General features: G+C 36.1%; 1 protein-coding gene across 1 annotated transcript in view; it reads left to right on the top strand.

Annotated features, from left to right (window-relative positions):
* dync2h1 (dynein cytoplasmic 2 heavy chain 1) overlaps nucleotides 1–13,403 on the top strand; it is a 96,262-nt gene that overhangs the window by 24,857 nt on the left and 58,002 nt on the right. Inside the window, 16 exon segments of the mRNA XM_016535131.1 lie at nucleotides 550–720; nucleotides 1,539–1,921; nucleotides 2,006–2,144; nucleotides 2,271–2,281; nucleotides 2,864–2,964; nucleotides 3,051–3,163; nucleotides 3,762–3,875; nucleotides 3,976–4,120; nucleotides 6,042–6,247; nucleotides 7,010–7,192; nucleotides 8,571–8,753; nucleotides 8,864–9,087; nucleotides 9,740–9,849; nucleotides 9,944–10,143; nucleotides 11,224–11,488; nucleotides 12,420–12,627. Of these exon segments, the coding sequence (XP_016390617.1) occupies nucleotides 550–720; nucleotides 1,539–1,921; nucleotides 2,006–2,144; nucleotides 2,271–2,281; nucleotides 2,864–2,964; nucleotides 3,051–3,163; nucleotides 3,762–3,875; nucleotides 3,976–4,120; nucleotides 6,042–6,247; nucleotides 7,010–7,192; nucleotides 8,571–8,753; nucleotides 8,864–9,087; nucleotides 9,740–9,849; nucleotides 9,944–10,143; nucleotides 11,224–11,488; nucleotides 12,420–12,627 (2,756 nt within the window).

Genomic DNA, 13,403 nt, shown 5'->3' with positions numbered 1-13,403 from the left:
AATCTGCATCTCATTCAGCTCTGCTGTTTCGTTCAGATATGTTTTATGTATAGTTTCACAACACTAAAGTCAGATCATTCTGTTTTTTGCTTCAAATTTCGAAATTATACAGTCTAATTTAGATTAAAAACTGCTCATGCTGCATGTATGCAGCATCTTTGTTTGGATCATGATTAAAATGCAGTGGTTGCCTCTAATTTTAAATGGAAAGAGCACAGACAAAGCCTTAGTTTGTTCATATTAAGAGATTTCTTTTATTTGTGTAGCTTACTTGTTTGATTTGGGGTTTGTTTTTAAATTTCAATTTAGTTTTGTTATTTACATTTCACAAAGAAACGTGCAGCAATAGGCTAATAAAATGACACCTTTTCATTTACTGTATAATGTCTTAAATCTCATTTTGTTAAAAAAAATTGTGAGAAAATCGAATCGTGAGTTGAGTGAATCGTTACATCCCTATATGATTGTTGTTCAATTATTGCTACTTTAATTGTATATTTTTGTTGCTGGGCTAAATAGGTGTGCTAAGGATGCAGCTGTGTGTTTTAGGCTGTGGTTCCAGTGTTGAAGTACGTGCGAGGTGAGCAGCTCTCTCAGGAACACTGGCTGGATCTGTTCCGGCTCATCTCTCTGCCCAGAGGAACCACACTAGAGAGACTGCAGTTCAGAGACCTGCTGCGAGTGGCCGACAACATCATAGACAAAGCCCTGGAGCTCAAGGTACACACACACACACATCTATGCACACTTCAGGTCATGCTTTACTGTCACTCAATGCAAAAAATCATGATCGTCGAGACGGGTACTATTGACATAATTCTGTGTGTATGTGTCTGTTCAAACATGAGGAGATGCGAAAGACGAATCAACTCGGTGTTCGCGCGCCGTCTGAAACTCTCTGTGTGTGTGTGCGCGTGCTTTGCACGTGTGCGGCAGAACGGAAGATACGCTGTGCGAAATGCGGCTTGTGCACACGCTTCAGGTGTGAGTCTGTCAGACAGCAAGATGAGATGGCAAAGAGTTGTTTTCTGCAACTTATTGCACTTAACTCTTTTTAACGTCAAGCAATTCTCTGCTATATGTGTCGAACTAAAACTTTGACCTTTTGCAACGTTTTGATTTAAGTAGCCTATTATTAAAATGATTCAGATATCGCACGGCCTTTCCGATATGCATATTGCAATATTTACATTTGCGATATTTCGATAATTTCGATATATCGTGCAGCCCTACCTATCTATCTATCTATCTATCTATCTATCTAACTCTAGGAATTCATTGAGGGATTTCTGGCAGTGCTAAGAAAATAATTTCTTATTATTATATATAATAATAAGTAAGAAAATACTAAATAAGAACATTTTTGCAGTGCAGCCATGTCTATTTAGGACAAAAAGTTAGATTAACATGGAAAACAATGAATTATTTAGTCTGTTTATGAACATCTGAGCTCTGCAGGCATTTTTCAGCAGTTTGTCCCCTAAAACTTTATCTAGGTCATAAACACTCACGGTAATGGTTTCTCTGTCTGTGAGCAGGATCTGAACAGTCGCGCTCAGGCCGAGGTCACCATCCGTGAGGCCCTGCGGGAGCTGGAGCTGTGGGGCGCCGGCGCGTGCTTCACCCTGACGGACTACACAGACAGTCAGGGCGGCTCTCTGCGCGTCATCAAGGACTGGAGGGACATGGTCAACCAGGTGGGAGACAACCGCTGCCTGCTGCAGTCGCTCAAAGACTCACCCTATTACCTGCGCTTCCAGGACAAAGTGTCACTGTGGGAAACACGGCTGGCCGACCTTGACGAGTACCTCCAGAACCTCAACACCATCCAGAGGAAGTGGGTCTACCTCGAGCCCATATTTGGGCGTGGGGCGTTGCCGAGGGAACAGGCCCGCTTTCAGAGAGTGGACCAGGATTTCAGGTGAGCGGGGAGGAAGGGAGGGGATGCTGGGACAGGTGTGAGACAGATGAGTGTAGAATCGCTCACCGGTGTCTGTGCTTGTAGGGCCATCATGTCAGACGTTCAGAGGGACAGCAGGGTCACGTCTCTCAGCACTCGAGCTGGAATCAGGAACTCCCTCGTCACCATCCTGGACCAGTTACAGCGCTGCCAGAAATCCCTCAATGAATTCCTGGAGGTAAAGCCTTTAGATATGTAATCTAACTATTTATGTATGTTAAATACTGTATATAAAAAAACTAAACAAAAAAATTAAATATGTAAAAATGTTCTATTTTATAATATAAATTGTAATTTTATTAACAACACCCGTTCTTCATTGGTTTGATATGAAAATACATGTTTTTTTCCCCCTCATGTGTAAATAATGTAAACTGTGCTGCCTTCTGAAAGTGGCACAAATATGTCTATTATTATTATTATTATTATTAATAAAAGATCTGCCAACATATTTCTGGAGTCAAGGACAAATATAATTGTAACTTATGCCTCGCAGATGCAAACGGTGTAAATAATGTTTTATGTTTTGATTAAAATAAAGTTAACATTGACCGGTCGCATATCATGTTATTTATTACTTATCAGAACTTATTGGAGAGTCACACTAAATAAAACCAAATAATCCACAGATGAAATCAACAGATGCAAGGAGTATTCGATGAAGCCCATGTGCATTAATGTTTACTCTAACTGTATAGAGATTTTCACAGAGGAAATTAACAAATATCCTGCAGATTTTTCCGACTTTGAAGCAAAGCCTACTGCCACATAAATCAATGCGATCGCCTAAATATGAGCTACTGATAATGAAAACTGCTCAAACAGTTTTATCCGGACCCGGTTCCAGAATTAAAAACTGAGGGTGCTTCAGAAATTAGTGACTGGTATATATTTTTGAAGCACCCCTCGGTTTTACTTCACTGGAGACGACGATCTACTGGAGATTCTCGGACAGGCCACAAACCCTACTGTCATACACACACACCTGAAGAAACTCTTTGCAGGTAACACACACACACACACACACACCTGTTCACAGTTGTCACACAAGCAGCTGCATATAGAGACGTGGGATGACTGTGTGTTTAAGGTATCAGCAGTGTGGAGTTTGATCCGAGTTTTCAGAGCATCACAGCCATGAAATCACTGGAGGGCGAGACCGTGCCGCTCCAGAACACCGTCAGCATCTCCAACGACGTGGAGGTCAGATCTCTGTCATGCTGTCTGTGTGTACTGACTGTGTTTTAGTTGTCTCATGATGTGGGCTTACGGTGTGACATGCTGCTAATTAAATTACATTATATATGTGTGTGTGTTTTATATTTTATTCATTTAGATTTAATATTCCTTTAATTTTTTGAGGTGGTGTCAGGTTTGAGATATATTTATAAATATTTTATATATAAAACCTTTTATTTTAGATATTTAATATTTTATTCTTTTATATTTAATATTTAATTTTGTGGGTTGGTGTCAGTTTTGATATATATTTATATATTTTATATATATATTAAACATTTTATTTATATATATTTTATATTTAATATTTCGTTTTATGGGTTGGTGTCAGGTATCTATTTGCAATATCTATAAATATATTTTTATATATATATTAAATATATAAATATATGTAAAACCTGACACAACCCACACAATTAAATTAATATTAAATATGAAAGAATAAAATATCTATAAATTGTTTTTAATCTATAAAAAAGTTTAATATATAAATTATACTGTATATAAATATATTTTATTGTTTTATATTTAATATCTCTTTAATTTTGTGGGTTGGTGTCAGGTTTGGCTGAGCGCTCTCTCCACGGAGATGAAAAACACCCTGAAACATCTCCTGTGTGACTGTGTGAATGCTGGAAAGAGAGGAAACGTGGATCCCACGCGCTTTCCTTCTCAGGTAACACACACACACACACACACACAGGTGTTTCTCTTCAGAAACACCCATAAGTCTCTGCGGTTCAGCTAAAGTGACTGTGGAGTGACTCTGTTTCCAGATTCTGTGCCTGGCAGAGCAGATTCAGTTCACAGCGGATGTGGAGAACGCCATCCGACAGCAGAACCTCCATCAGCTGGAACTGGAGCTCACCGCCAAACTGGAGAGCTACACCAGCGTAGACACCAACATGGACGACACTGCAGGTACACCAACATCGGGCTCGGTGATAAACGAGATCATATCGAGACTGCGATAGAATTTGTGTTGATACCGATAATAAGCTCTGGATGTTTTTACTCGATATGGACAGTCTGTCACACAGCAGAAATAAACGCAGCAGCAGCCAGTCAGTGCATGCCGCTGTTCTGCGTGTCTCTGTGTGAATGAATGGCGCGGTTTCATCTGATACACAAACTCAAACACACGTGACCCTCACTGTTTTCAGTGTCTGCATCTCAATCTATGAGGACATGAACACATGAGCTTCAGTCTCCAGAGCTGCTCTGAGTGTCACTTCACCAGCATTACACGGTTTCATTTGAGAAAAAAACTACCGTCAAAAACCTGTCAAAATAAGTCTGGTTTAACTTGAAGAAATTATGACAGAAATATATTAGTATTGTATACTAAAATATAATTCTCAAAGTAATAATAATAATATTTTTAAGGAATATCATTACAACCAAGGTATTTTTTCATTAATTTATACTGTTCTGTTATGCATAGTCTTACTTGACAATAAAAATGCAATGTTTTGTTGTAAATTAATTTTTTTATTTACATTTTAAAGGAATGATCAGACTGTTAAAGTTTTATTTATTCATTTCATTAGACATCATTTTTTACTATAAATTTGTATTGAATCATAAAACACAGAATCCAGAAAAAATAAATGGAAAAAAGAATTTAGGGGAAAATAAAATAGATTTCATAGGGCCCTAAATTAAAAGGTATCTTACTCTTTGGAGTTTAATTGTGAACAAAGTTATGTTTAAATTTATTCTCGAGGTCTAACAAACATGTGGAAAATATTTCCTTCCTCATTAACAGTAAATGAACATCACAATAGATATCGATTAAAATAAACAGCAATATTCACAACTAATAGGCAGTCAATCTGATAATCAAGAACGGGATGTAAATTCAACACCTCTTTTCTTACTCATTAAAATGTCAACTCTTAAATGTGAAATTGAAATAAATAACACACCACATCAGGGTTCGTTACATATTGTGATAATACTTTTGGCCATATTGCCCAGCTCTAACCAACACCTGGCTCTCTCTATGTGTGTGTGTGTGTGTGTCTTTAAACTCACTTTACTCAAATCTGCTGAAAGTGCTTTCTGAAATGGTTCATAAATACAGTGATAACTTTGTATTTACTTCTAACAATGCTATTTCTCCTAAATACTTGGATTCAGGTTACAGTAGTAGTTTATCTAGTAATGGACATGTTCAGAACATTCCTTTGAGGATGTCCTCAAACATAATAAATAATTACTATGATTGGTATTCATTATAATTATATTAAATAAAATGGTGTTTCCTCATTTTAAAATAGTAAATGTGTGTGTGTGTGTGTATGTGTGTGTTTAAGTGGCACTGCTCTGTATTTTTAATTTCTTTAATGTGAATTTCAGTGGTTTTTTTTCAGACTGTAGGCAATTCTGAATGAAACCTTTAATTTCTGGCTGCATATTTACAGCGTTCGCTAATTGTCAGGTTAATCAAATTAATAAAGCGATCTGAATATCCATAAAGCACTTTAGTCCATTTATGAGCTCAGGGGTTTATTCACTGCGATCCATTATAAATTCAAATAAATGGAGCCTCTGATGAGTCTCACTGTTAACAGTGATTATGGCTAATTCTGCTTATAAGTCACTCTGGAAAAACTGCTGCTGCAGGGTCGAAATGGTCCATTACAAACACTTCCAACCTGTTCTTTATAAGCCTCTGTTTGATAAAAACACATTACAAGCTCTCCACCCCTGCTCCAAATCTAATCTGTGCTTCAAATGTGTGTATGTCTGTGTTTTTGAGGACGTAACGAACCCCTAACACGATCAAACTTCAGCTTTTATTAGCCGTTAATGTGTGTCTGATGGTTTTGTCTTGTAGAATCGAGAGTTCTGCAGTTGAAACTGAAGGCTCTGATTCTGGCCGTGATCCACAACATCTCAGTGGTTCAGAGTCTGAGAGAAGCTCAGATTCACAGCACCGATGACTGGATCTGGAAGAAACAGCTGCGATTCTATCTGACCGCAGACCAGCGCTGCTCCATACAGATGGTGGACGCAGAGTTCAGCTACACATATGAGTATCAGGTGATCAGCTCAGTGTTCAAGTCACAAAGTAGTGTGCAGTCAGACACTGAGTCAAATTAACAAAACTGGCTCATGAATATTAATGATATAATGTGACTGGATGCTCACGTAGTGGAAAGTTATGAAGTGACATCCACATAAAGCATTATTTGTGAGCTAAGGCTTTTGGTATAGTAGAGTTCAATTGGTATTTTTGGCAATTTGGAGTCTGCATTTATTTGATAAAAAAATCCTGTAAAAACAGTAATATTGTGAAATATTATTACAATTCAAAACAAGCGTTTTCTATGTGAATATATTGTAAAATGTAATTGATTCCTGTGATGCGCAGCTGAATTTTCAGCATCATTACTCCAGTCTTCAGTGTCACATGATCCTTCAGAAATCATTCTAATATGCTGATTTGCTGCTCAAGAAACATTTCTGATTATTAGCAATGTTGAAAACAGTTGTGCTGCTTCATATGTTTGTGGAAACTGAGATACATTTAATTTTTCAGGATTTACAGATGAATAGAAAGTTCAAAAGAACAGCATTTATTTGAAACAGAAATCTGTTAAAAATGTCTTTTCTCTCATTTTAGTCAATTTATTGCATCCTTGCTGAAAACTCTTACTGACCCCAAACTTTTGAACAGTGTTGTACATGCTGATATTGTTGCACGTTTCATATTTATCCACAAAGGATGCCGTCAGTCTCATATGATAGAAATGGATCCTCGCGCTGCTCCACAGAGACTGACTCTCTCTATCTTTCTCTCAGGGTAATGCTCCTAAACTGGTTCACACGCCCCTGACGGATAAGTGCTATCTGACACTGACACAGGCCATGAAAATGGGTTTGGGCGGGAATCCCTACGGCCCCGCGGGAACCGGCAAGACCGAGTCCGTTAAAGCCCTGGGAGGACTGTTCGGAAGACAAGTGCTGGTCTTCAACTGTGATGAGGTACACACACATAATAAATAAAAACCCTACAGTACCAGTGGGTCTAGATAGAAATCAATAAACCGGATCTTTGTTGATCTGTAGGTATGTACTGTAGGTAAGTAATTTTTTGGCTCACCAAGGCTGCATTTATTTGATACAGGGTAATGCTCCTAAACTGGTTCACACGCCCCTGACGGATAAGTGCTATCTGACACTGACACAGGCCATGAAAATGGGTTTGGGCGGGAATCCCTACGGCCCCGCGGGAACCGGCAAGACCGAGTCCGTTAAAGCCCTGGGAGGACTGTTCGGAAGACAAGTGCTGGTCTTCAACTGTGATGAGGTACACACACATAATAAATAAAAACCCTACAGTACCAGTGGGTCTAGATAGAAATCAATAAACTGGATCTTTGTTGATCTGTAGGTATGTACTGTAGGTAAGTAATTTTTTGGCTCACCAAGGCTGCATTTATTTGATAAAAAACAGTGAAATATTATTGCAATTTAAAATATCTCTTTTCCATTTGAAAATATGTTAAAATGTAATTTATTTATTTGACCAAAGCTACATTTTCAGCATCATTACTGCAGTCTTCAGTGTCACATGATCTTCAGAAATCATTCTAATATGCTGATTTGCTGCTCAAGAAACATTTCTGATTATTATCAATGTAGAAAACAGTTGTGCTGCTTCATATTTTTGCAGAAACCATGATGCAGTTGATTTTTCAGGATTCTGTGATGAATAGAAAGTTCAAAAGAACAGCATTTATTTGAAATATAAATCTTTTGTAACTTTGTAAATGTCCTTACTGCCACTTTTGATCAATTTAATGCATACTTGTTGAATAAAATCAGTAATAAAAAATTTTTTTTTTTACTGACCTCAAACAGACTTTTTTGTAATAAGCCTTTAAATTTAACAGTATTTTTCTATTTAGACAGGGTTTCCGCGGGTCCTTAAAAAGTCTTACGTTTTGTTGTATCAATTTTAAGGTCATAAAAAGTCTTAAATGGTACAAGAAAGTCTTAATTATGATTTTAAGAGGTCTTAACTTTGGGGACGGAAAGACCAGAATTCCCATAAGGCTTAATGTGACCATTAAACTTCAAAAGGCTATTATTCATTAAATAAACATGAGCGCTGCAGATTTCAGTGTTACCGGGGAAAACGCTATATTTCTGCCATTCCGAAAGCGCCTTCTGCTGGCAGAGAATGAATGTGCATTTTCAATCAAAATGCAAGTAAACCAGCTGTTGATTCTGTATTACTGTATTAAGGTCCATGTTACTGTGTATAACAGGTGCCATTCCTGGAGAAGTTAATAAGCTATTTTTTACATCAGTTAAAGAGGTTTCATGTGTGAAAGTGTCTAATATCTCTGTGTTTTAGGGTATAGATGTGAAGTCCATGGGCCGGATCTTCGTGGGGCTGGTGAAGTGTGGAGCGTGGGGTTGTTTTGATGAGTTCAATCGTCTGGAAGAGGCTGTGCTCTCCGCCGTCTCCATGCAGATACAAGCCATCCAGAACTCACTGAAGAACCACCGGACCACCTGCCAGCTGCTCAGTAAAGAGGTGAAACACACACACACACACAGGCGTAAAAATACAACACCAATGCAAGAGGTTTTTAAACTCAAATGTGATGGTACAGAGGGAATACTCTGTGTTGTGTGTGTTTTCAGGTGGAGTTGGACCCAAATTCGGGCGTCTTTATTACTCTGAACCCAGCGGGTAAAGGATACGGAGGACGGCAGAAGCTGCCGGATAATCTGAAGCAGCTCTTCCGACCGGTTGCCATGACGAGTCCTGATAACGAGCTCATCGCTGAGGTCATCCTGTATTCAGAAGGGTTTAAAGAAGGAAAGGCACTTGGACGTAAATTGGTCGCTATATTCAATCTGGCCAGGTAGTGACTTGAGTGTGTGTTCGAGGCCTGAAGAGACCAGCTTTCTTATTTATACAGTACCGTTTGAAAAGTTTGGGGTCAAAAGTTTGTAAGAAATTAATATTTTTATTCAGCATGGAGACATTAAATTGATCAAACAGTAAAGGCATTTATAATGTTAATAAGATTTCTATTTCAAACAAATGCTGTTCTTTTGAACTTTCTATTCATCATAGAATGCTGAAATTTTTTTTTTATCTGTTTCTCAAGCAGCAAATCAGCATATGAGAATGATTTCTGAAGATCATGTGACACTGAAGACTGGAGTAATGATGCTAAAAATTCAGCTTTGATCACAGAAATAAATGACATTTTACAATATATTACAATAGAAAACAGTAATTTCAAATTGTAATAACATTTCACAATATTTACTGTTTTACTGATCAAATAAATGCAGCCATGGTGAGTGTAACTTTTTTCAAAAAGATTACAAAATTTTACCGACCTCAAACTTGTGAACAGCCGTGCATATATAATTTTATATATACATTGTAATTTTAATTTTACACTATTTTATTTATAAATATATATTTTTACTGGTGTGGCCCCAAATATCCACTGACCCTAGAACTGATCTTGTGTGTTTCTGTGTGAATGTGTTTGTGTGCAGAGAACTGTTGACGCCGCAGCAGCACTACGACTGGGGTTTGCGTGCTCTAAAGACGGTGCTGAGAGGCTGTGGGAGTTTGCTGCAGTTACAGAGACAAAACAACAACCCCTGTACGACAATCTCATTTGAATCAATATCACACGAACTTGATCAATGACCTGTCCAGGATCAATTCAGCTCCATATTCTCTCTGTCTGTCTGTAGTGAAGGAGAGCGGGTTGGTGGTTCAGGCCTTGAGGTTGAACACCATGTCAAAGTTGACGTTTGCCGACAGCTCTCGGTTTGACGCCCTGGTCAGAGACGTGTTTCCTGGAGTCGACTTTAAGGACGTGGAGTATGAGATGCTCAAATCCGCCCTGCTGGCTGTTTATGAAGAGGCACGGCTGGAGATCATACCCAGTCAGGTATGACAGCCTGTCAGTGCTGTTTTACCATCATTGTCTATGTTTATATGTGCACCAATAATGTGATTATTTCCAATAAGCAGAGCAAGGGCTTAATAGCAGTAAGCAGCAAACCTCTTCACTCCCGTTTACATGCAATTTTCAGTCTTCTGATTATTTTATTTCATTATTTGCATTAGTTTGATCATTGTATTTACATAAGGTAATGTTTAATTGCAATACTGCTAAAATCACATTATAATCGCATTACGAGGGTTCATGTAAACCTAGTCATTGAGATACTGTTATAGTTTTTTTTTTCTTTCTGATATTTAGAATTAGGGCATTTTTTTGTAATTTAACTTAAAAATTTGTTTTATACTTTTGTCATTTATTTTTAAACATTTATTTATTTATTTACATATCTACATAGTTTTATAAATTATTTATAAATTGTAAATAAATATTTTAATTAATTTAATAAATAAATTAACTTTTTTATCCTTTTATTTATTAATTGTATTTCAGTTTTATATTTAGTTATTTTAGTACATACAGTTAAACTAAATGAAAATGAGAATTGTTGCATTGGCAATTTGCTGATTTTTCAGGTCTGTGCTCTGCAACATACTGTGCACTTTTTCATGATTAGAGACCTCTGTTCTTAGAGGATAAGTTCATGTTAAGAGGATTAGTCTGCTATGTCTGCTATGTCTATTACTGATACATACTGTACTGTACATAATATTGAGTGTTCAGTTTGGGTGTATAAGACTCAAGAGCCTTATTTTATTTTATTTTTTTTTTTTTTTTTACATTTTATTTCAGTTAACATTTATTTTATTTCAAGTAATGACATTTTTTTATGGTTTTAGTTAACTGTAATAACTCTGCTGCCTATGTACCCTACATACTACACCTTAACCAACAATCGTCATATTGCATTTATTTACATCTATGCATTTGGCAGATACTTTTATCCAAATTCACTTTGCATTCAAGATATTCACTTTATCAACTTGTGCATTCCCTGGGAATTGCACCCATGCTCTACTGCTTGAGCTACAGCAATGCAGTACTGATCTGTGTGTGTGTGTGTAGATGAAGAAGGCTCTGGAGCTGTACGAGCAGCTGCGGCAGCGGATGGGTGTGGTGGTGGTCGGGCCCAGCGGGGCGGGGAAGTCCACTCTGTGGAGGATGCTGCGGGCGGCGCTGGGCAGGATGGGCCGTGTGGTCAAACAGTACACCATGAACCCGAAAGCCATGCCACGTCAGCAGCTCCTGGGCCACATCGACATGGACACACGAGAGTGGTCCGACGGGGTGCTGACGTCCTCCGCACGACAGGTGGTGCGAGAGCCACAAGGTGAGGACAGATACACACCAAATACACGCTCAATGAATGTTAAATACACATTAACACACAAAACAAACAGCAAATACACATTAGCATACATAATGACACTAGATACACACATTACACCTTATAAACAACAAATACACACATTAACACAAATAAAAAAAACAAATACATATATTAATATGCTAAACAAATGCTAGATGCATGCATTACCATGCTTAATGAACACCAGATACACATCAATATACATAACGACACTAAATACACACATTAACACAGTTTAATAATAGTAATAATACCATTTTAAATAAAAGAAATTTTTAATAAATAAAATGAATACAATTAATAATAATAATAATAATAATAATATTTTGTATAAATAATAAATAAATGTAAATAAAATATAATAAATTAAAGGTATTATTGTTGTTGTTATTACTAAATAAAAATATTAAAATAAGCAATATTTATAATATTATTTGTATTTTCATTGTAAAATAAAAAAATCAAGTGTTTAAAATAAATCATTTTACAGTACTAATATTTCATGTCTTAATCTCTTTATTTTTAAATGTTAAAAATCAAGTGTTTATTTGGGTGGAAAATGGCAGGAAGTCCTTAAAGCGTCTATTTTGTTGACAACAGCAAGTTTATAAGCACTTCTCATTGCAAATTTTGGAAGATGGTCCTACTTTACAAACATCAAATACACTCAATAACATGCTTAAATACCACAGTACAGCAAATACGCTCGGCAAACAACAAACAGGCACATTAAAACTTCAAACACACACATTAGTACACTCAAAAATACACATGGGAACACATTCAAACACACTCAGCAAACACCAAACTCAGACAACAGATAGACAATCAAATACACACACACCTGAAAGTAAGTTTAATTGAGATTTCTGTTGGCCATTCTGTCTTTCAGAGGTGAGCTCATGGATTATATGCGATGGAGACATTGATCCGGAGTGGATCGAGTCATTAAACTCTGTGCTGGATGATAATCGTTTACTCACGATGCCTAGCGGTGAGAGGATTCAGTTCGGCCCCAACGTCAACTTCCTGTTTGAGACCCACGATCTGAGCTGCGCCTCACCAGCCACCATCTCCCGCATGGGCATGATCCTCCTCAGGTAATGCTCCTGAACACAGCAACCAATCACACGGCTTCATCCAACCTAAAGTTGATTTGGTTGGATTATTTTTCTAAATGAACATTTAGTTTTTACTTTTTATTAAATTTTTAGCCTTTTAACATGATTTTAATTAATCAGATAAATAAACATTTGTTTTTACATTTATGTTTCTACATTTTTTTCATTACATTTGTTTTAATTCAGTTAATTTTTTATTAAATAAGTTAACATTTTTTTACATTTATACTTTTTTCATTACATTTTTTAGCATTTTAATTCAGTTAGATTATTTAAATAAAAAAAATTTTACATTTCTGTTTTGCTTTTTTTGCTTTTTTTTTTTTTTTACAATTTTCATTTTTTTTTTTCATTCCTTTTTTTAGCATTTTAATTGATAATAATTATATTAATTATTTAAATCAATAAATAATTTTTTTTACATATACATGTTTTCATTACATTTTGAGCAATTTAATTCAGTTAGATAATTTAAATTAACATTTGCTTTTTAATTTTTCCCCCTTTTTTCCCTTTTTTCATTACATTTTAACGTTTTAATTCAATGTGATTATTTTAATTAATAAATAAACTTATTTTTACATGTACATGTTTTCATTACGTTGTTTTAGCATTTTAATTTAGATAGATTTTTACATTTACATTTTTTTTTAGCTAATTCAGTCTGAAAAAATGAATAATAATAATAATAATAATAAATAAATAAAAATTCAATGTACTTTTTTATCATTTTAATCCAGTTAAATAGTTTTAAT

The sequence above is a fragment of the Sinocyclocheilus rhinocerous genome, unplaced genomic scaffold (genome assembly GCF_001515625.1).
Source record: "Sinocyclocheilus rhinocerous isolate Xijiao unplaced genomic scaffold, SAMN03320098_v1.1 scaffold215, whole genome shotgun sequence".
Lineage (NCBI taxonomy): Eukaryota > Metazoa > Chordata > Actinopteri > Cypriniformes > Cyprinidae > Sinocyclocheilus > Sinocyclocheilus rhinocerous.
Note: the sequence above shows the minus strand (reverse complement) of the source record. Positions and strands in the feature narration are given on the sequence as shown.